Genomic DNA, 22,560 nt, shown 5'->3' with positions numbered 1-22,560 from the left:
ATTTTTAAATTCCTTCCATTGTAACTTAGAAAAAAACTTTTTTAAGACCAAAACTTGCCATCAAAGTGTGTTCAAGTCCTGCATTTACTTTGTATGACCTTTGCCCGGTTTCACAGACAAGGCTTAAGACTAGTCCCAGACTAAAATGAAAGTTTGAGTGGTCTTAACTGAAATTAACGTGCGCTGACATACCTTAAAATATACCATTGCCATTGCTTTGTCTCTTGATGCACACCAGTAATGTTTTTTACTGAGGCATTTTTATGAAAGCGACTTAAATAGTCCTGGCTTAAGCTAAACCTTGTCTGTGAAACTGGGCCGTTGTGTGAAATGAGATTACATTACATAACAGCACATTATGATTAATGTATAACTGATAAATTGAATTTTAAAGCATTTCAGCTGGAAACAGCCCATCTGTTCTACCAGACACTCATGTTCAGTAATATATATTTGACAGACTTTGCAGATTAATGACACTGAAAACCCAGAAGGTCGTAATTCAATTTTATTATGAAAAAGAAAAGCTTGAAATATCATGTAACGTAGTTTACAGTGTAACAGACCATCTCCCACAAGAAAAGTCAATTTGTGTACGCTCCCCAAAAACTGAACATTAAAATTAAAAAAAGACTACAGAAAACAGTGGCATTGCTAGGATGTTACCAAACACGATGTGTGATCTTGTGACGACTGGTTTATAGAGAGAACATCCCTCACGATGTGAGTCAGGTTAGTACAGTCATGTAATGAAGAGCTGAAGAAATGCTTTTGGTTTACAAGTGCCATATTCATTTTCCAGTTTAAGAGGGTATGTTGGGTTATTTTAATGTGATGTTGATGGATAATAAATGCCACATCGATAAACAAGTCCTCAACTTGACAGGACATCTGATAACAGCTGAGAGCTGCTTGTTTGCAAAGACTAGAGTCCAGGAATATTGCCGTCCATCATAGGACTACAATAGCTTTAACAAACAATCCATAATAAAAACACACTGTAACCTTAGAAAGAGTCACTTTATTTATTTTTTTGCATTCTGTGACTGTATTTCTTCTTCACAACATACTTAAGCCAGCAACTAAAAATCAAACTGAGATCGGCTCTGTATTAAAGATACTTAGTGTGGTTTACATCACTGTTAATGTTCACAACGGCTGCACCGGAGTTATGACTCCCGTAATAATCGCCATATAAATCATTTCTCCACGATGAGGTAGAATCCAAAGATTTCTGTGAAGACACTTTGATAACTAGTAAGGGAATGTAAACAAAACAAAAGAACATCTTAAAGGCTTTCGCAATTCATATTTCCAAGCGTGTAAAAGTGACAAGTGTCATGTCAAGCATAGTGCTCAGCTAAAGATTAAGACTACATCTTGTAATCTTAAAAAAAATTTTTGATGTGCATTGACCAATCACAAAACGTTCACCATCCAGACAGAATTAACCTCGGAAAGTTCTGTACAACTGTTAAATGTAGACAGCTTTAACTCGGATATATCTGTGCTTAAAGAGAAACATCTGAAATGATTCTAATGTAAAAACGACCAGCTGGTACAGAACACGGTCAGCACAAAAGGCTGACTAGTTTTATCACCATCCATCGTCAAAGCTGTTTTGATGAACCAGCACACAAAAACTGCACAATGCAGTTCATAATAAATCTGCCAATGCATGCACAAGGAACGTCTAATTCACTACACTAAGACAGAACTATGCTTTTTCAGTTGTGTGCCTTCTGTCCGACAAACATTAATGTTATTCAGTGTGTCCATTGCACTTAGAAAGGTAAATCATATGATTATATAGAGTTGAAAGATGATCTTTACATTCATGGTATGCAAGAGGTCTGGCAAAGGGAACATTAAGGTCCTTTGTTTGGAAAACAAATATGTACAAAAAAAGGCAATTGAATGACAAAAACATGATCCCATTGTTAACCGAACCTCACAAAAACAGGTCCCAGGTCACAATTCCAAAGTCCAAATAAATGTGCATAATGAAAATGAAGCCATTTTAGGACATTTTGCTGAATTATTTTTCTGGTGTTCTGTGCTCAATGGTGAATAGTGATTTTAATTTCAACCAAACCTACTCTGATGTATCAATATCTAACTTGGTCAAAATGAATAGTCATATTATAAAACACAAACAACTATAATCTCTTCTCTGAGCCACTATTTGTAGTTGCAATGATCTGTTAACTTGTCAAGGACTATAACCTCTAACAGAAGAATCCTTTTATAATTAAATTCAATTTCATAATTTTACTTCACGTTGTGCCCTAGAATGCCCTTTAACCATGATTATATTCTCAATATAGCACAGCTTCTCATACATTGCTCGAATGTTCATATTTATCAAATATTTTTTCATTCATTCATTTTACTATCCTTAAACTGACTTCATGTTCTTCAAACAAAATTCATCTTTTTTGTGATTTGGGGTTAAACAATGTGCCCAACAAAGGATAATTTGGGGTAAAAAAACGAAAAACAAGCATCAATGTGTGTTCTCTGCATAATAGATTTGTTTCTTATATACACAGGCAGGAAGTGTCAGCAGGCACCACCCGCCCAACCCAGCTCTCCCACGAAAGACCACAGAAGAGAAATCTCACATTTAACTTTTCACAATATCACAGATTACAACTGAGCTTTTCAATCAGGTCTGTATCAGATCAGTCTCGAAATACAGAACATCTGTTGTGTATCATCATTCTTTTTTACATTATTTGTAGGGTCATGGCTCAATATACTATAGACTTTCTGAATGTAGCCGATTAACACGGCAAGGTGAAAACTAACTGGTATGGCAATCACACATATGGGCATGTGTGTGTGCTCGTGTGTATAAGGAGGTCTGCATTATCATGCATTTTTAATGGATGATAGCATGCAGAGAGTTAGACAAGAGTGAGAGAGAGAATGTGAGTGAAGAATAAAATGTCTAAAGGCCAGTTGGGTGAACATGTGCAGTGTTACTGCCATAAGCTTTTTCTATCACCTCTATGATCATATGCGCAACTGATTAAATCTGTTGATCTCATGAGTCATTCTGCAAAGCAATCTGTGCGTTTGTACGTGATATTAAGTGTATTTCCCCAAATGAAATGTACATCTCTAATGATTTCCATAGAAAGTTCAGTTGGTTAGTATAGCGATGTATATTTTCTAGGACTTAAAGCAGCATCATATTCATAATAATACATTGTTTCGTGTCACTATAGCATTTCATTATAATCTAGCAATGTGAAGTGAGTCTGGGACAGCGATTAATCTGCTACAACCAACCAAAAAGCAACGAGGGGAAGCGACCAAAGCGTTGCTGTACAGACAAAGAAAACTCCACCTCCCCAACAGTAGTGGTAGAACTAAAAAAAAAAAAAAGCATTACGTGTAATTATCAAGTACATCGTTCTGATTGGCTGCCCCTGCCCAACAGAGGGCCAATCAGAGGTAAGAGTCCGACTGCCCATCATCTCGTATGACCGACGGACAGAAGGCCGTGTAAAAAGCTGAACCCAGCCACGCTGCAGTAAGGCTTTGTTTAGCTCATGGCTTCTCTGTTTGAAGTCTCAGTGGTTGTTTTAGATTGTTCTCCATATGCAAGTCGTCCACAGGTCAATGAAAACATCATCCGCTTAACATTAAAAAAGAGACGGTGAACTAGCGTTTTGAGATCACAGCTTGATCTGAGCACGTCTTCTCGACTCCTCCTGGGAAGCGTCTGTAAGAGCTTGTTTTCATGAAAGAAACCACAAAGAGAAAATAATTATAGATGGAGAGTCCATTTTGTACAGTCAGTTTACATTAAACGTCCACAGGGTTAGGAGGGCAGACTCGTCCCGGCTCTGTGGCATGTAAACAGTGCTCCTTTGCATTTAGCTCTCTGCCATGATCTCAAGAAGTCTCCTCTAGTCCCCTGCAAAGGGTCACCAGTCAGCTTTCACCGCTCTGATGTCACTCACAAGGTTCTGAGCCAGACATATCCCAAAAATCTGCAAAATGAAAAGTTAAAACGTTAATTAAACGTTACTTAAACGTTGTTAAAATCAACGCTAGTTAAAAAAAAGGCATTGTTTTGCTTACATTTTGAAGATAGTTTTTTATATCGTTAAGATACAATAAACATTATAACTTTGTTGTTAGTGACTTTCTGTGATGTAAGAAAACCACAGAGAAATTATGCAAAAATCTGGTGTGATTTTGGAGTTTAACCAGAAGGTGGCAGTGTGACACACATTCACGTGAAAAAACATTTCAAATTTCCAGAAAAAGCAAAACTGTGCATTCATAACTACATTGTCACTGTTTCGCTTCACCGCCCGAATGCATTCTGCTCACCTGTAACAACGCGATACCCACGAAAATCCCAGCCACAATGATCAGATTGTCCTGAAGCCACTTTTCGAACTGCCCCACGCAGCCCTTGGTATAAATGTACCTCTGCTGGTCCAGCTCCTATTGAAATATTTAAAATAGCACTTGTTTGTTAAATGTCAAACTGAAATAAGTAACTAAATCTTCATCGAGCAGGGCACGCTGCTCATCTCTCCGAGCTGACCTTTAGTCTTTACACAAGTCCGGGAAAAACATCTAGGCCTTCACCTGGTAAGACCTGTGCACTAATCTTTTTCCAGAACAAATATCCTCCCGGCAACACTGGAGTTAGTCACTCCTACGCTTAGCAGCTGAAATGTCACACGGATTTAACACAGCCCGCCCTGTATCATCAAACAAGGAGAAGATCCAGTTTGTATTACACAGCCGTAAAAGAATGTCTTCAGCTACTGTCTATAGGATTCTGGGAAGGCAGATGTAATTTCGTGTAATTTAGGGTTTGACGGTGACATTTAAAGGCGAAGAAAAGATTAAGCCACAAACTCCAGCTATTGTGAACCATGCAAACATGTTCTCCATTGAATCTATCGTTCCCTCAGGGAAGAAAACACAAAAGATGTTGGAAATGTAACTCTAAACCGGTAGGAAGTGAGAGGGATTTAGAGATGAATGACGAAAAACTGCTGGTGGACTATTTATCTAAGATCTTTGCATGACATTCTTTTATACTTCCATGTCCTATCCAAAGTTCCAAGAAATGTGGAGCATTAAAAAATGATTCTTCGAGTAGGTGTTGGTTGATTGTGTGTGATGTGTTTGGAGTTGGAAGTCACAATAGGCAATTTAGAAAGAAATGAAATTGCAAACTCCAGACAAAGACTGTTTTGATTGTTATGTTGTGAGACATTGCTGTAGGTGCCCACCCTTATGAAAATAACCCATGGTTTTTGGTGTGTTGATTACTATTGTCAAAACTATGGTTTTACTATAGTAACCATGTTTTTTGAATCAAAACCATGGTTATTTTGTGGTATACCATGGTTTTACTACAGTAACCATATTTTTGTTCGTTTTAACTGTAGTGAAACCATGGTTAATTTTCGTAAGGGCTGTCCATAAAAATCACTTCCCCCTTCTCTCTGAAACATGAACAAACATCGGAGGGTTTGTTGAAAAATACAGTGAAAATGTGTAATATCTCATTAAAATGTCCAATCCGAGTTCCAACTATGAGAAGATTTATTGCAATCTTGTCACCCAATCTACTTCAGGAAGCTTGTATCCCTAGTAACTCCTAAATTTATTCCAGAGAAGGGCCCATTTATATACAGTACAAACAAATAATAATAAATATTCAAGTACTTCAAGGTTTGGAATCAGAATGACATTAATAGAAAGCTTTTAACTATTCATTTTCTGCAAGATAAATCCCATGTTTCTATAGGTCAATGTGACTCAAAGTTACAGAGAAGCTCACACACATTCAAAATGAAATTGCAACATTGTTTACAACATCAATCAATCTTTTAAATGAAATGGTGACGCTTTATAATAAGGTTGTATTTTTTAACATTAGAAAATGCATCAGCTAACATGAATATGTTGAATAATAATAATGTTGAATAATCAATACAGTTTTTCAGCATTTCTTGATGTTAGCTAATGCCAATACAATTGCTTGTTGTGCATTTACAAATGTTAACATTTGCAGAAATGCTGAAATTAAAGGTCCAGTGTTTGAAATTTAGCGACATCAAGTGGCGAGGTTGTGAACTGCAACCAACGGCTCACTCCACCGCCCACCCCTCCCTTTCGAAGCACTAGGGTGGCTGATACTGACAAATAATATGTTGTCACGTTTTCGCTTCTTTGCCTAAGGAAATAACGTATTTACGAAACGCTCTCTGTAGAGCAGTTTGTCTGTTTAGGGCTACTGTAGAAACAACATGGTGAATTCATGTAAGGGGACCCGTGGTGTATGTAGATAGAAAAAGCTCATTCTAAGGTAATAAAAACATAACGCTTCATTATGCTAGGTCTTTATACACCGTCCTATGAAGACATAGTGTATATTACACTGAACACTCTAAAAGGCCACTCTAAAATGTGCAGTTTTATCACACAGCACAATGCCACATATGTTTTGAGGGAGCGTGCAATTGGCATGCTGACTGCAATAATGTCCACCAGAGCTGTTGCCCGTGAATTGAATGTTCAATTCTCTACCATAAGCCGTCTCCAAAGGCGTTTCAGAGAATTTGGCAGTACATCCAACCGGCCTCACAACCCCCGACCACCCGGACAGCTGCTGCAACAATCGGTTTGCATAACCAAAGAATTTCTGCACAAACTGTCAGAAACCGTCTCAGGGAAGCTCATCTGCATGCTCGTCGTCCTCCAGGGGCGGACTTAACATTAGGCAAAGGTAGGCAATCGCCTGGGGCCCCGAGCTACCAGGGGCCCCCAAAAGGAAGGGGTGGACTTAACCAATAAGCCATGTCAGCAGCCACGTAGAGCCCCAAGTAATCATCAAAATAGTCGGGATATCCCTGTTAACGTTTTACGTTATTACATCTGTACGAAGGCACTCCCCCCATTATAGATTAGAGTGGACCATTCCATTAGCACCGTATATGCGCGAGATGAGTTCGACACCAGCTAGAGAAAGTTAACGCAGCGTCGGAATTAGTAGAACTTCCCACAGCGAGTGTCATTGTGTGGTACATTAGCTGCAAAATGAAGTAAAAGTCGCAGGGAAATAAAACAACAAAGAAACACAGCTACACCAGCGGAGAGGAAAAAAGACGATTTACAAAAGATTGTTGCCAAAGTCTCTGCTTTTTCCCCACACAAACTCCACCGCTGCTCCTACAGCAGTAGCGCATCTCTCTTCCGCCAGACGCAGCACTCTCCCGGCCACGAGCAATGATAATGCGCCGGTAAGTATCTCTCCATGAACACCGACAACACAGTTATAATGACTGACCACCTAAACATCTGTCAAACAAAGAGCTTTTAGGAGAAGGCCAGTTCAAGGGTAGAAAGTTTGTTTGAATCCGCTGCGCTGACCGATGGGCACATAAAGACAAAATGTAATAACGTCAGTACAGTGCTAACGATTCATACTGTACGCACTAGTACAGAAATTTGGTCACATTTAAATGCATGAAAGGTCACACTTTGTATATAGTAATCCCAGATCAGGGTTTTTCCTGCATAAAGAAATTGGAGGCGGCCGCTTCAATCAAATTTTGTGCCGCCTTAGACTCTCGTCAAAAATATGTCGAGTGTCTTCACAAAAAACACTGCGTGCATTATTAAACAGATTGTCATTTGTAACTGCAGTTACGAAACAATGGAGGCGCTGTTTCGTTACCAGCAGTGAGATGCTGAAGAGTTCAGTAAAAGAGCTATATTAGGAGCTGTATTACGCGGCTGTGTTTCACGGCTGTTCAGGAGTTTTACGTTCAATTTACATTTTCTTGAATTTCTTGAAAAGATTTCCTAAATTAACTTGCTGTACATCATTATAATGTTTTTAGCTGTGAAGTTGGCTCGTTGAATCAGCGTTATTCTGTACACAGCGAGTTCGCCAGTATGAATGCACATTGCGATCAGAACGACTCGCAAACAAATGACTCCTTTGAACCAATTCGTTTACACAGAATGTAAGAGATCAGTGAATCGTTCAAAGCTCAGTGAACTACAAGAGAACGTAGGGTGTGAATGAGCTTTGCTCATTTAGTTAGACTGGTTACTTATGGGCTAAAAAGTCTTATAAAAAAGGCTTATATTAAAATGTTCAACTTTTCTGTTTGATTGAATAAATTTAATGCTTTACTGTATATAACTTTTTAGTTTTCATTTCATCAAATTTTTTTAGAACTTTAATATAAGTGTTTTGTTAAGACACTTATCCCATGTTTTTCATTTGGGAATTCATTATTATATATTTTTTAATTAGTCAGTATCTGTGTTTATTAAGCTTAGTTTTCCCCTGTCACTTTGACTGGGGGTGAAAAGTTGTGTGCTTTGAGGAGGAAGAAAAATAAGGTTTGCAGTAAAGTAAAATGGTGCATAGTTGGGGCCCCCATACATGGATTTGCCTAGGGCCCCCAAATCACTAAATCCACCTCTGTCGTCCTCATGGGGGTCTCGACCTGACTGTAGTTCTTCGTCGTAACCGACTTGAGTGGGCAAATGCTCACATTCGGTGGCGTCTGGCACTTTGGAGAGGTGTTTTCTTTAAGGATGAATCCCGGTTTTCACTGTACAGGGCAGATGGCAGACAGCGTGTATGGCGTCGTGTGGGTGAGCCATAACCCTAACCCTAACCCAGTCATTGAAGAGGAGTGGACCAACATTCCACAGGCCACAATCAACAACCTGATCAACTCTATGCGAAGGAGATGTGTTGCACTGCGTGAGGCAAATGGTGGTCACACCAGATACTGACTGGTTTTCGGACCCCCCGGACCCCCCAATACAGTAAAACTGCACATTTTAGAGTGGCCTTTTATTGTGGCCAGCCTAAGGCAGACCTGTGCAATAATCATGCTGTCTAATAATTTATATGCCACACCTGTGAGGTGGATGGATTATCTCGGCAAAGGAGAAGTGCTCACTAACACAGATTTAGACAGATTTGTGAACAGTATTTGAGAGAAATAGGCCTTTTGTGCACATAGAAAAAGTCTTAGATCTTTGAGTTCAGCTCTTGAAAAATGGGGGCAAAAACAAAAGCGTTTATAATTTTGTTCAGTGTATTTTGCATTTCTGTCAATAGATCCTCCAAAAATTACACATAGGACTAACGGGTAGAAGTATTGTTTTTAGTTAGTTCATTTTAGCTAATGCATTAACTCGTGTTAACATATAAAACCTTATTATAGTGTAACTATTTACGTATAACAATTGAAATAAAACCAGATTAGATCTAAAGTTGAACCGCGACTGTGTGTATCCATGGATACAGAAGCAGTTCTCTGCACCCACGGTTCACCACTGTCTCTCAATGGCACAGTATCACTCCACCCATACTGAGAAACACAGGGCTGGCAGAACCCGCTGACTGAACAATTACAGAGCTCCACTATTTCCAGTGGCTAAAACTAGAAGCTAATTATCACTTTTAAAGGCTTAAACTGTTAAGGAGCAGAACAAGAGGACAAGCTCTCAGAAAGTCTCTCAACCCTTCTGTGTTCCCTGCTGAGGGTATTCTGAACACTGCCTTTTCTTTCTCGACATGATTCATGCAAGCCTTTCTCCACATGAAGAATATGTAGCGGATGTATGGACAATCTGCCTACGAATAAAAGACTCACCCCTTGAAGCCGGACATCATAGCCGCACTGTGTATTCAGGACATCCTCCTAGAGAGACCAAAGGAGCATTTTAGTTTGAAGGACACTTATAGTTACTTAGAACAACCCTGAATCTTTATGATATAAAAATGTACCATTGTGCCACACACACCCCCAAGATACATTTGATTTTCATTCAGTTTTCTCTAGAACACATTAGGTCTTTTAATAACCTTATGAATGTATTTAATATATGTTCGGCTAATTTGAAACCTGTCAAGAACAAAAAAACAAGAAGCCTGGAGGGTAAAGTGTGAAAGTGCTGAAACAGGAGCAAAGAGCATGTGTTAAACAGGTGCAGTGACTCACTCACCGCAGGGTCTTTGACGCAACAGGAAAAAGGAACGCCACATTTCTCCCGGCTGGGGTTTAAGTCGGTGCAGTTGAAATAGATGTTCATGTTCCAGTCGTTCGGCCCATGTGCACCACAGCACGACCACTGATGTGATACACGACAACATGAGTAACATTATCATCATCTTAACATCCTCACAGCTGTCATTCACAATATATAAAAAATACTTTTTTTATTGAAATTGTGATAAACAAGGGGATATTTCCTAAAGTACAGGAACTTTTAAACAAAATGACAAAGTATAAAATGCACTTAAAATACGCTGTTTGCATTCTCACTAATCTAAGCATCACTAAAAAAATGTGTAATTTTTCTGAACCTCACCCTAAGTTGTGTATCATTTCTTTTAAATAACATTATGCGGTGGAAATGACATTTTAAACGTTTTTGGAATAAAATTGTGGACACTTTGACTTGCCATGATTAATGCTTTTGTGCGTGAAATAAACACAATTAATATTTTTACACTTTTTACCTTATTAATGAAATTGTGAAAAGTGCTATATAAATAACATTTATTTTGTTAAATAACATTAATATTGAAACTAGTAACTTTGTATTAGCAACTATTGTATTATTGCTCCTGTATGACATATCGCTTATTGCTCCCTGAACTCTCTGTAAGTCGCTTTGGATAAAAGGCGTCTGCTAAATGACTAAATGTAAATGTATTTTTTTACTTTATTGTGATGCAAATAGAAAAAAGTAGGGCTGTCAAACGATTAATCACGATTAATCACATCCAGAATAAAAGTTTGGGTTAACATAATGTATGTCTGTGTACTGTGCATTTTAATTTTATATTTATAAAAACATACGCATTTATTTAAGAAAAATATATAATTTTAATATGAATAAACATTTACATATAATTTAAATTATTCGCAAATATAAATAAATACATGGAAGCATTTTCTAAATATATACATGTTGTGTACATGTATGTGTTTATAAGCACTAAATTAATATGCACAGTACAGACATGCGTTATGTAAACACAGACTTTTATTCTGGATGCGATTAATCGCGATTAATCGTTTGACAGCCCTAGAAAAAAGGTTACATGAGATGACAAAAAAAATCCTTCACATATCATGGTTCATGTTCCCTTTTAAGAATACGCTTCCCTGATACTGCAGTTTCCATGGTAACCGAGAACATGTTTGTAAAAATTTAATAGAGCTTTATTGTACCTATTTATAAAATTGTCTGTCGTGGTAGAAATGTTGCCACAACATGGTGACAGAAGAAATGTGGGTAAAAATAAAATGTATTATTGTAATGTTAACTGTTTGTGTTATTTTAAATGATAATATATTCAGTAATAAAATAAACCATTAAGGTTTCCAAGTCTGAAATTAAGAAAAATACAATCCTGAGGTATAATAAAAATGCCTGCAGCCAGATATGACAAAAAAGGCATCTCATGTCCATATTCAAACTGTAGAACTAAACATAATACAGTACACGGTGTACCCCATCACAGCAGAAAATGAGAGAGCCTGATGCTGACTCACGTATTCTTGAGCGAAGTCAATGAGGTTCTGGAGATCAATGTCATCCCTATAGGCTTTAACATTGTTGTTGATGAAGAAGTTCAGCTGGTCTTTGATCCAGTCTTTAAACACAAACGCTAAAATGCCAGCTGTGAGCTCTAGGAAAAAGATGAGCCCCAGAAACACTGAGAACTAGAGGAGAAAACACACACAGAGACAGTGAAATTAGAATCAGATTACCCCATTCATCCTGCTAAATATCCCTGACCTTATTCCAAACGTATTATGTTGTGTTGCTATCGGGTTACTCTTTAGAGGAGCTGTGCTTTGTGGAGGTATCACAATACTTTTTGTGTAATACCAAATTAATTTAAATTCAATTCTTATATTTGGGAACTAATAAACCTTGAAATGGATGAAACGGAAAAAAGCGTAAAAGTTGGAACCAAACAGGTCGTTTCGGGCACAATGGTGCACTGTAAAAAATCCAACTTGCAAAATGTTCTCCCTACAAAGATAAATAAGTAACTTGAACATAGAATTTTTAGTTAAAGGAGTCAAATTATTGTTTTGCATATACTAAACAAAATCAGACTAAACATGTTTCTAACAAACATAATTTTGCTGACTGGACTTAGATTCTCAAGTTTTGGGCCAAAATGCATCAGAAAGCTTGCCCAACTTACAAAACAGTGCATTCTGAACACACAATATTGCTAGAGTTTGAAAGTTCCCAAGATGCATTGCAGCATGTTCAATTCTGTCTTATTTGTTTTTCTTTTAAAGATTAGTGTTTTAGTTCTTGCTGGCTTCATTTATGCTTTAATAATGTTGTTACTGTTAGTTATCTGTTGTGTTTAGAGTTTTTTAATGAATGATGGTTTTTGATAGTTACTATGGTTGAGGTTTGTGAGTTCAATGTTGAGGTGTAAGTGCATGACACAATGCCACAACTGTTCAAACAGTTATTTGATCAAAGTTTTGGTCTGTCTGGGGCAGAAATCATGTACAATTGTAGTAAAAGACAAATACTTTTGTTTATTTTTAAATAACCAATCTATATTCTATATTTATGTTCAGGCAACAAACAATATTTTGTTTTGTTGTTCATTAGGTAAACTTGACTTTGTTGTTACAACTAATGACTTCAACATTATTTTTTAAGTTGGGTGAACTTCAGTTTCTGTTTGTTGAGTTAACTCAAAAACGTGCTTGTGATAGGTTGCCTTATTATTTTAAGTTGACTCAACTATTTTTTTTTAAGTGTGAAACTCACAAATTTGAGCAGGAACGTGTTTTCCCGGAGCGCGCCGATGCATCCGGCAAATCCTAGGATGAACATTACCCCCCCTACCACGATGAAGAGCCATACAGGGTCGAAACCGCCCAGATCTGTGATGGAGGAAATGTTTGACAGCACTCCCTGTGGGCCAGACACATCAGACAGAATTGCTGTGAGTTTATAGCGTGACCCTAAAATCCTTTACCACCTGCCAAGCCGTCGGATTTGTTTGGACAAATCTCCACAGGGATCCGTACTTTCCAAGTTTGGCTCTGTACACAAGGGTAAAATCTTAGTGTGACCTCAGAACGAAAGGCACGCTGACACTGAATATATACAGAATTTCGTTTTGTGTGTTTTTACTCGTCCATTTTATTCTTCCTGACGTTTATTTAAAAAGAACATAATTTGCATGAAATTAAATAAAACCCCACTTTAACTCCAAATGCTTTTTTCAGCGATTAACATTTAGCCGAATTAGAAATGAACCACGTTGTTAATTATTTACATGGTGTCGCCAAGGTGTTCCCTAATTGGATGACATTAATACAAAGTGCCATATGGTCTACAAGTGTCAGAGCAATCAACCACCCAATATGAGCAATTTCCACCATATTTATCAGCCAATTGACTTTTACATTCATTAAGTCACTTCGAATTAGTGTGAATAAATTACGTTCACCTTTCGCGCATGAATGCATAACAGCGAGGCTGACCTTCGGAGAGGAACGACAAATCAGAGACATGATAAACCCAAACCTTTTTAGGTTACTGTTACAGGCGTGTCGCAAAAAGAAAACATAACAGTGACATTAAACTGCTGGGAAAATAAAGCACTCCACCCATATGCTCTCATGTGTCACGGTTGAAGGGTTTTTACGAGGAAAGCACAGACATCAAAGAGGGGAAAAGGCATCATGGGGAGCCTCCGAACAGCGTTTAATCTGTTGCAGGCAAAAAAGAATCTTACTTCACTTTCAGCAGAATAAAATGTGAAGCCCAACAGATATTAATTATGCTGCTTAAACTGGCAGTCTGAATGAGATAACGGGGGGAATTGTGGGTAAGTTTTACTGGTAAATAGTGCTGTTGTCCACGCCACTATTTGTGTCTTAAGATTGTTGCTTGGGCAACCTCGTGGATAACGAAATGAAGAATTTGAAGCACCCTCGTGTTCCTCTGTATACTTGCCTTTTCTGCCCATGCCCAAAGTCCAATAGCGAGGAATGCGGCACCCAGCAACTGCAACACACAAGAACAAAACAGAATCCATCACATTTAAGCCACTTACACAATTCATTCCTGCTCGAGGTTTGCGCTGTGCAGACAGCACTGCTTTATCTGACGGCAACCTGAGAAAAAGTATCTTGGCGCAGTTTCAGTCAAAGATCCGGAAAGTGGAGATCTTTGGCGTAATCTGTGAGGGAGCCAAGACTTGTTTTTACCTGAATGAGAGAAATGACTTGGATGTGTTGCTACAACTGCTTACAGGAACCAGGGGTTTTTTTTGCATTAGAGGATTACTGTATTTTTTATGATTTGGAATGTCTATCCAGTAATAAGTCTGTGAAAAGTCGGACTCGGAGACGAAGCGAATTCTCCAACCTTAACCCTTTTTTGACAAACCCACGCACAAAAAACATCATAGAAACTGCTGTCATTTTTCATAGGTATAAAACTGAGGTATCATTAATAATTCTTTATCACTATTTTAAACATTACTTGACTGTATTGACTTCTTCAGCGGCAACAACATAAACAAACGTTATTACTTCCGGTAGACCTCCGCGAAGAATCAATAACGGAGTAGTTTTAATTTAATACAATTAATATACAAGTACAACTAAATATTAATATTAATTAAATATATATTTTAAATAGTTATATTACAACCAAACACAGACTGGACGTTAACTTCGCGACAGGTGCGTGTGTCTAATCAAAACGTCTATAAAATAAAGTTAAAATGTTAAAAAAAAAAAACATTAATGGAATCATTGATTTTCATTTTACAGCAATTTTTGTCTGTTCCACAAACAGCTTATAAAGTATCATATCAACTAGAATACCTCATCGTATCATAACTTATTGTATCGTATATACTATAAAATACTTTTTTAATGGTTACTTATAAAAGAACCCTTTTTGGTTCCCCAAAGAATGATTCGCGTAAAAGTTCGTACAAGAACCATTTACTTCTTATTTATAGTCTGAAGAATCTTTTTAAACAACCTTTTGTGAAACAGAACGGTTTTTCTTATGTTAAGATAAGAAAAATGTTTTTTCAATGGAATCGTGAAGCGCCTTTATAAAGCCATAGTGTACATATCATATCACATCGTGTTAAAATCCAACACAAACTATATAGACGAGAGGAATAAAATCGGTACATGACCCAGGTCAGATTCAAACCTCCATCTCCTACTTTAGCACCCGAACTACTAGACTAGACCAAAGCAGATATCAGATTTAGTCCGATACCTCACTCAACATTATTGCGTTTTACTCGCTGACCTTTTTGCTTTAACTTGTAAAGTACAACTACACAAGCGTCCAACACCAGTGATCTGAGAGGTGCGTGTTTGTGTGTGTTACAGTGCCTACGGCATGAAGAACATAAAAGAGAACATAAGAGAAAGAAGGTGAGAGTCGGAGGTCGAGTAACAGCCACAAATCCCATAATCCCATTTCCCTGTGGTCTCCATTAATCCTATTGGACGGTGGTGACAGAGCTAAACCAGTGATCCACTGAACACACTCAATACAGCAGTGCAGAATCCCTGAACCCCATCATGAAGACTTGGGCCTATGTCCTCCATCGTTTTGGTTCTTGATCCGTGTTGTGTGGGGAGTGTTGTCCCAGCTGTGTGTATATCATATCTATTCTGGCCAATCAGAGACAATCATAGATCTATATGAGCTATCATAGAAAGCGAGATGATTATACTTACAGTATCTCTGTATTATGGCAAGTGCCGGCCAAATACACTCTTGGCTTAAACTCTCGACTCTCTGACAGTAAGCAGAAGCACTTTTTCCACCAGCTGTTACTTCAATAAGAACAGCTTTTGCTGTTGAAATGCTTTTCGTGCGCCTTCTGACATCTTTATCTTTATTTTATTCAAGAACTGTTGCATGGAAGCACGTCATTCGGAAACTCTGACTAGCGTTCTGGATTTACGTTTACTGCACATATATTAGGTTAGAGACTTGAGCAAATCCTTAAACAGAAATATTAAACTTAAAGGCTATCCTCAAAAGTAAAAAATACTTTTTAAAAAATGAGTTTAATTTACTCATTCTCGTGTCATTCCAAGCCTGTGTGACTTTCTTCTGCAGAACACTAAAAGAGATATTTTGAAGAACGTTGATAACCAAACAACACCACATCAAATATCTTCTATTGTGTTCCACAGGTAAAAAGAGTCAGGTTTACAGGTTTTGAACGACATGAGGGTGAATAATAAATGACAGAATTTGACATTTTGGGTGAATTATCCCTTTAAAGATCACAACACAGATGATAATAACAACTACAATTATAAAGTTTTGGTCACACTTTATTTTAAGGTCCAATTCTCGGTATTAATAAACCATTAACTAGGACTTTTGCCTCTGTAAACTCCTAGTTTGTTGCTTAGTAAGGTAGTTGTTAGGTTTAGGTATTGGGTAGGATTAAGGAAGTAGAATATGGTCATGTTGAATATGTGCTTTATAAGTACTAATAAACAGCCAATATGCTAATAATAGGCATGCTAATAAGCAACTAGTTAATAGTGAGAATTGCCCCCTATACTAAAGTGTTACCAAAGTTTTATATATAATCTTCTAAACGGAGTATGAAAATAATCTTTTATTTAAGAAAAGTCCTATTTTATTTGGTGCGAACAGGCACAGCTGTCCTTCCACGCCTGCTACAGTGCTAAAGACATGAATGATGCAGGTTTGTTGAGGAGAGCTCTTACTGATTTCAGATTTTATCTTCTGGTGGATGACAAAATGTGTCGAAAAATGTGCTTAGACTTATTTTAAAAGATTGACTTTCGCTATATATAGGAACCAGAATACCACAGAGATGAGGGGATATGCTCTTTCATCTTGTGCTATTAGGCAAATACCCAAAACTGCCTAGCAACCAAATAACAACGCTCTGGCAACCACCCAAACAATTCAGCATCAACACAGTAAGATTTGTGCAATAAACAATAACAATTCCTTTAGGAAAACGTGAAAATTTATTGTTGATTTTGGTTCTAGATTGGTTCTAAAAGATCTTCCTCTGGACAGGCTTATGGAAATGTTGACTACTATAGTTCATAGTTTCCAAGACAAGGGAGGTATCTTGTGATTTTCTACACTCCATCTCAGGGACAAATCTGCAACACTCCCTGACAACATAAGCCTTAGAATATATTAAAGGGTTAGTCCAACCCAAAATGAAAATTCTGTCATGATTTACTCATCCTCAAGTTGTCCCAAACCTGTATAGATTTCTTTGTTTGGTTGAACACAAAGAAAGATATTTAGAAGAATGTTAGCAACTGACATTTCTGGGGCACCATTGACTACCATAGTAGAATTTTTTTAATATTTTCCTTTGTTCTATTAAACACAAAAGAAGAAGAACAAACAGTTCTGGGGTACCTTTGACTGCCCTTTTTTGACTACCCCAGAAATTTCAGTTGCTAACATTCTTCTAAATATCTTTCTTTGTGTTCAACAGAACAAAGAAATGTATACAGTAAGTAGGGGTTGACTCCGAATAGTCGAAGATTCGATGCTTCTATAGGAGGAGCCTGATTCGATTACCAATCTCACAGTCGAATCTTCGCAGAGGTGTTATGCAATGGGGATCATGCCATTTTGGTTAAATGGGCAGTGGCGTAGCAGACGGGCACACATACTGCGCCATCAAAAATATTTTTTATGACGTAAAGAAATGGGATATTTTAGGGTTGGGTCCCGAAACCCCTGGCGCATATGAGCGCGAGGTCTGGCTATGACCCAGCGCAGGACCGCGTCTTCTGTGCTGTGAGACCGGTATAGAAAAGCAGCACGATGACTCGCAAATGAATGTGTACACCGTTTCCAAACATTTGTTACGTACTGAATGTTTGGGCATATAAATATGAATTAACACTTTGTCTGTAAATGCACGTGGTTTGTTACTTAAACTGAACTTTGCGCCGCATGATGCAAAAAAATAATAAAGTAATATAACCAAAAACGCCGCATATAGCAAGCACGGCGCAGACTTCCGTAAATTGTCATTCTCTGCACTGAAAGCAAGCGCGCGTGTCAGGAGGACGGAGAAAGAGACTTTTTGACTGTTTAAGTGGTAAGATGCTTTCCTCCTTTACAAGCTGTTAATAAAGTAACTTCATGGTGGTTCATTGGTAATGAACGTGCTGTATTCACGTTTGTAAAAAATGATTCATTATTATCTACTAGTAGTTTTAAAAATAGTTTTGAGGTGAGATATGGTCTAGCAAGTCGCACAGCATAGTTACGTGATGTTTAAGGAAAATGTCCATTAATTTTAATATTTGTGGCTTGTGTTTTGAATACATGTTCCCCTGCATTTCAGACATTTTGCCTAAACACATTTATTTTGCACATTGTGACTTGATTCTGGCTTATTTCGGTATATTCTGTTATAAACAAATTCTGTAAATTAATGTTTGATCGTTTTCTGGTGCATCAATGTTGCGCTGCACTTTGCTCTGTACCCTTAACCACCTGGTGTCGCACACGCGCGCACACACACACACACACACACACACACACACACACACACACACACACACACACACGTGATTCGACCATCAGTTGACTATAGGCAAGACATTTCTGAATCGACTATGTAAATCCTTAGTCGGGGACACCCCTAGTATACAGGTTCGAAACTACTTGAGGTTGAGTATGACAGAATTTGTATTTTTGGGTGAAGTATCCCTTTAAAACAATGAACAACGACAGCATGCTTTATGTCATCAATGCTAATGTCAGCCGAGGCTCAATATCAGCGCATTAGGAGTGGTTTTTAATAATTGATGGAACAGCGTGAGTCTCTGGGTTGATTCATCCGCGTTTGAGTGAAAATGAGTCAATGTGGGGCGTGTGTGTAAGTGAGAACGGTGCCTGCTGGGAAATGGCATGGAAATAAACTCCCTCGCAGAGGAACAGAGGAAGGGGGGAACAGACATGTGGTTCCCATCTGCCACATGAACCTGGAGGATACGAAGAGGAAAAACACACAAAAACACGCACAAACACGAGCTCATGCAAGGATAGAACAGCACACAAAAACACTCTCCCCCTGCACGCTGCCAACTTCACAAATTTGCATCTTTTGTTAAAAATCTGCACTCGCCACACGCACACCGAGCGTGCAAACAAACACAGCAGTCAAATGGTTTTGTTGTATGGGGGGCAGCGTGCGCGACAATAGCCGTCAACCGAAGCTGAATGGGGTTCAATGAGAGACACAAGACCTCAGCTCATTCTCGGGCCTCTCGGACGCTGTGGGAAGCAGCGAGACCCCTCTCACGCACGCCATTCCCACACCCCAAAACATCTTCATTTGAATATGAGACAGAGAGGGCGCGAGGAGCCCCGACAGTGGACAACGGCTCGAAAGGAGAGGAGGAGGAGAGTTTGTCGAGGAGAAATTAAAGGCTGCTGGGGTGGAGGGGGGCGGCCTGAATGGTGGGAATGTCAGGATGTCCCTGCATAGCCTCTCGGGTAGATATCAGACTCTGGTTAGAAAGCGAGACAGCTGTAATTACAGGCCATCAGCCTCATCCACACTCAAGCTCCTGAGCTGAATGATGTGGTCTGTGGGGATCAGGTAGGTTTCTGCTAATTCATGCTGTCTCCACTTTAAACCAATCAGATGGGCATTACGCAGAACGGGCACGGAGGGGTCAAACCGTCTGCAAAGACAAAGGAGTCAAGAGACAAAAGAAGGTTTTCAAACAAGGTGGGGGGGACAATATGACTGTAGGGGGACGTGAAGACATCAGGCCTCAGTTAATTAAAGCAAGCATCACTATTACTATGAATCATCTGAGGGTTAAAAGCCTTTGAGTAATAGTGTGAAACTAAACCAGTGACACGGACCTTAAGAAAATGAACCGTGGCTTTATTATAGTAAAAGTGTAGTGCAGTTTTTTGGTTGAACTGGTTAACATGCGCTACTAGTATAGTTTTACAACAAACATTATGGTTAAAGTATGGTTACTGTAGAAATACAATGGTTAATTTGTGGTAACTATGATTTTACTACATACTGTAGTTCGACTATGATTATTGTAGTAAAAGCATGGTTAGTTTGAGTGAGCACTTAAAGGGATAGTTCATCCAAAAATAAAAGCTCATTTACTCAGCCTCATGTCTTTCTAAACCTGTATGACTTTCTTTCTTCTGCTGAACACACAAAAAAAGATATTTTGAAGAATGTTGGTAACCAAACAACACTGGCCCCATTGACTTCAATTGCACAGACACAAAACCATTGAAACATTTCTCAAAATATCTTCTTTTGTGTTCCGTAGAAGTAAGATTCTTATACTGGTTTTGCATGACATGAAGGTGAAAAAATGACAGTATTTTTGTGTGAATTTTCCCTTTAAAAGTGAGGCATGCAATTACTGCACAATGTAACATTCACAATAATAAAGTTTGGAACACACTTGGGGGTGCCCTCTTTTGACATGGTGGTATGCAACCAGCCAGCACACCCTAGCAACAGACAGACAAACTCTACCCAGTTTAAAAAAAGAATATGAGGATTATTTTATTCATTTGAGTCAACTGAAACGAGTCAATTTGGATGATTCAGAGGTGCCACTTTGACTAAATTCGAACCTGAAAAACTGGGGTTGACTTCCAGATTCCAGGAGTTTCAGGAGTTATTCTGGTCAATACGGTCTAAGTTTCAACTCGACAAAGCAGGCTGTCTATAATGTGGTCACAATGGCATTATGAATGTCTGCTGTAACAGAGTGCAGCGGATCATTATGCACGGCTAACATTTCAGATGGGACAACATCAATGCATGAGGGGACCGATTACCAACACGCCCGACAAAGAGATTTTCAAAATGCCATTCAACATGAACCACCGAAAAGAAACCAGGCCAATATTTATGACATCAATAAGCTTACTAGAAACATGCCTCAGGCTATGAGTTCACCACGGCACTACTCGGCGCTACTTACTCACTGATGATTCCCGGTCCAAGTGTTTCCTGTAATCTCACGATCCCTCACTGTCATACGTACAAACCACAGTGGAACTGAACAACGTGATGGGTTCATCATCACAATGATGTAATGAAGAAACATCAGTGTTTATTATACTGAGATTAAAACAACACTTAATACAAGCAAGATTCTCTTGCGGAATTCATCAACTGAGTCAGTTATATGTTATATGAGTCTATAACAAAAATAAAACAATTATACTCCATATGGGTAGATGAATAGATAAAGAATATGTCCATTATACAGGAAATTTACTTTTCTCTTTACAGTTAACATCACTGATAGACTCAGTTTAGTTCCAAATCACTTCGAAAACTGGGAAAAGCAAGTTTGATGCAAAAAGGCAGAAATAAATACATCAATTTCAATGCATAAAAGGAAAAAAGCTTAATGGTGATATATGGTGATGTGCTGTTAAGCCAAGATCCCTCATGCAAGAATAAAGCTATTTACTCTTTCCACTCACTTCTGAATGGGATGTAATTGGCAAGATAAGTTACAGTAATGAGATCCAACAATACCATTGTGATCAAATCCCGATGGAAGCAGGTAGTCTTCAACCTAAATGAGCATTTGAATGTCTATTCGACTTCATGAAAAAGAGATCATTTCCATACAGAAAAAGAGAAGATTCCCATGCATAGAAGAGATGATTTCCATAGAGAAGAATGTGTAACGACACATCAAACCAAATACAAATCTATTCACGTAACATGTTGTGAGATGAACAGGCAATTGTCTATCCTGTTGAACTTGTTTTGCAATTCGGAGTTGTTCAGATCATTGAAAACACAATGAGTATATTATAAAGGCAGCAGCAATAAAGCAAATTAAATTGACAAGACAGAACTTACCCAAAAGATGATGTTGAATCCAAATAAGAAGTATTTCACACAGCAGCTGACCTCTGCTCCTTTAAAATGATGCTGTTTTCTGCTCATTTTGTCCAGGCCAGCTAACGCTATTGTGTTGATTCAACGATTGGCGAAAAACTCGCAAACGATTCATGCATCTATATTTTACGCGAAGAGGCTGCGAGCCTCTCTTTAAAAAAATCAGCAATACATCGCGAACCACAACAACACACCGTCAACATTCGCCTTTATACAGATCTGAAACTGTTGTTTAAAATCAAAACAACAGAGGGTTAGATGCGTGGCGACATTAAGGCTCCGGGTCCCCCCTGATAAAGCCCCAGCGCTTTGGATTGCTGTCATTAAATGTGTTTGATATTTGAACCTTGTTGTGAGTGTCCCGATGAAAACAACCCTGATCAATCTAACAATCCAGCAGGGGCAATGAAGCGCGACACTGCAATCACATGCCACGATTCCGACGTCAACTGGGCAGCATTTCACAATAAAAGTCATTCGGCTGAATTTCCACGCTGTTTTTAATGGAGATGATAAGAGAAAAAAATAACGTTACAGGCGGAGTAGGAACGCAACAT

The 22,560-nt window shown here is 38.4% G+C and overlaps 1 protein-coding gene across 2 annotated transcripts; it reads right to left on the bottom strand.

The window, feature by feature from the left end:
* Positions 1-490: 490 nt before the first annotated feature.
* Positions 491-22,416, bottom strand: tspan17 (tetraspanin 17). 2 transcript variants are annotated; one of them, XM_057348858.1, is made up of 8 exons: positions 21,965-22,416; positions 14,031-14,085; positions 12,838-12,980; positions 11,583-11,753; positions 10,024-10,149; positions 9,672-9,719; positions 4,351-4,467; positions 491-4,004 (listed from the first exon to the last, which is right to left on the bottom strand). In XM_057348858.1, the coding sequence occupies exons 1-8, from the start codon at positions 22,049-22,051 to the stop codon at positions 3,939-3,941; spliced, it is 813 nt and encodes a 270-aa protein (XP_057204841.1). In that variant the 5' UTR covers positions 22,052-22,416; the 3' UTR covers positions 491-3,938. The 2 variants fall into 2 exon arrangements, with proteins under 2 accessions (XP_057204841.1, XP_057204842.1); XM_057348859.1 differs by lacking the exon at positions 21,965-22,416 and adding an exon at positions 21,066-21,877.
* Between the last annotated feature and the right edge of the window lie 144 nt (positions 22,417-22,560).

This window comes from Triplophysa rosa, linkage group LG13, assembly GCF_024868665.1.
Source record: "Triplophysa rosa linkage group LG13, Trosa_1v2, whole genome shotgun sequence".
In the NCBI taxonomy this organism is placed as follows: Eukaryota; Metazoa; Chordata; class Actinopteri; order Cypriniformes; family Nemacheilidae; genus Triplophysa; species Triplophysa rosa.
Note: the sequence above shows the minus strand (reverse complement) of the source record. Positions and strands in the feature narration are given on the sequence as shown.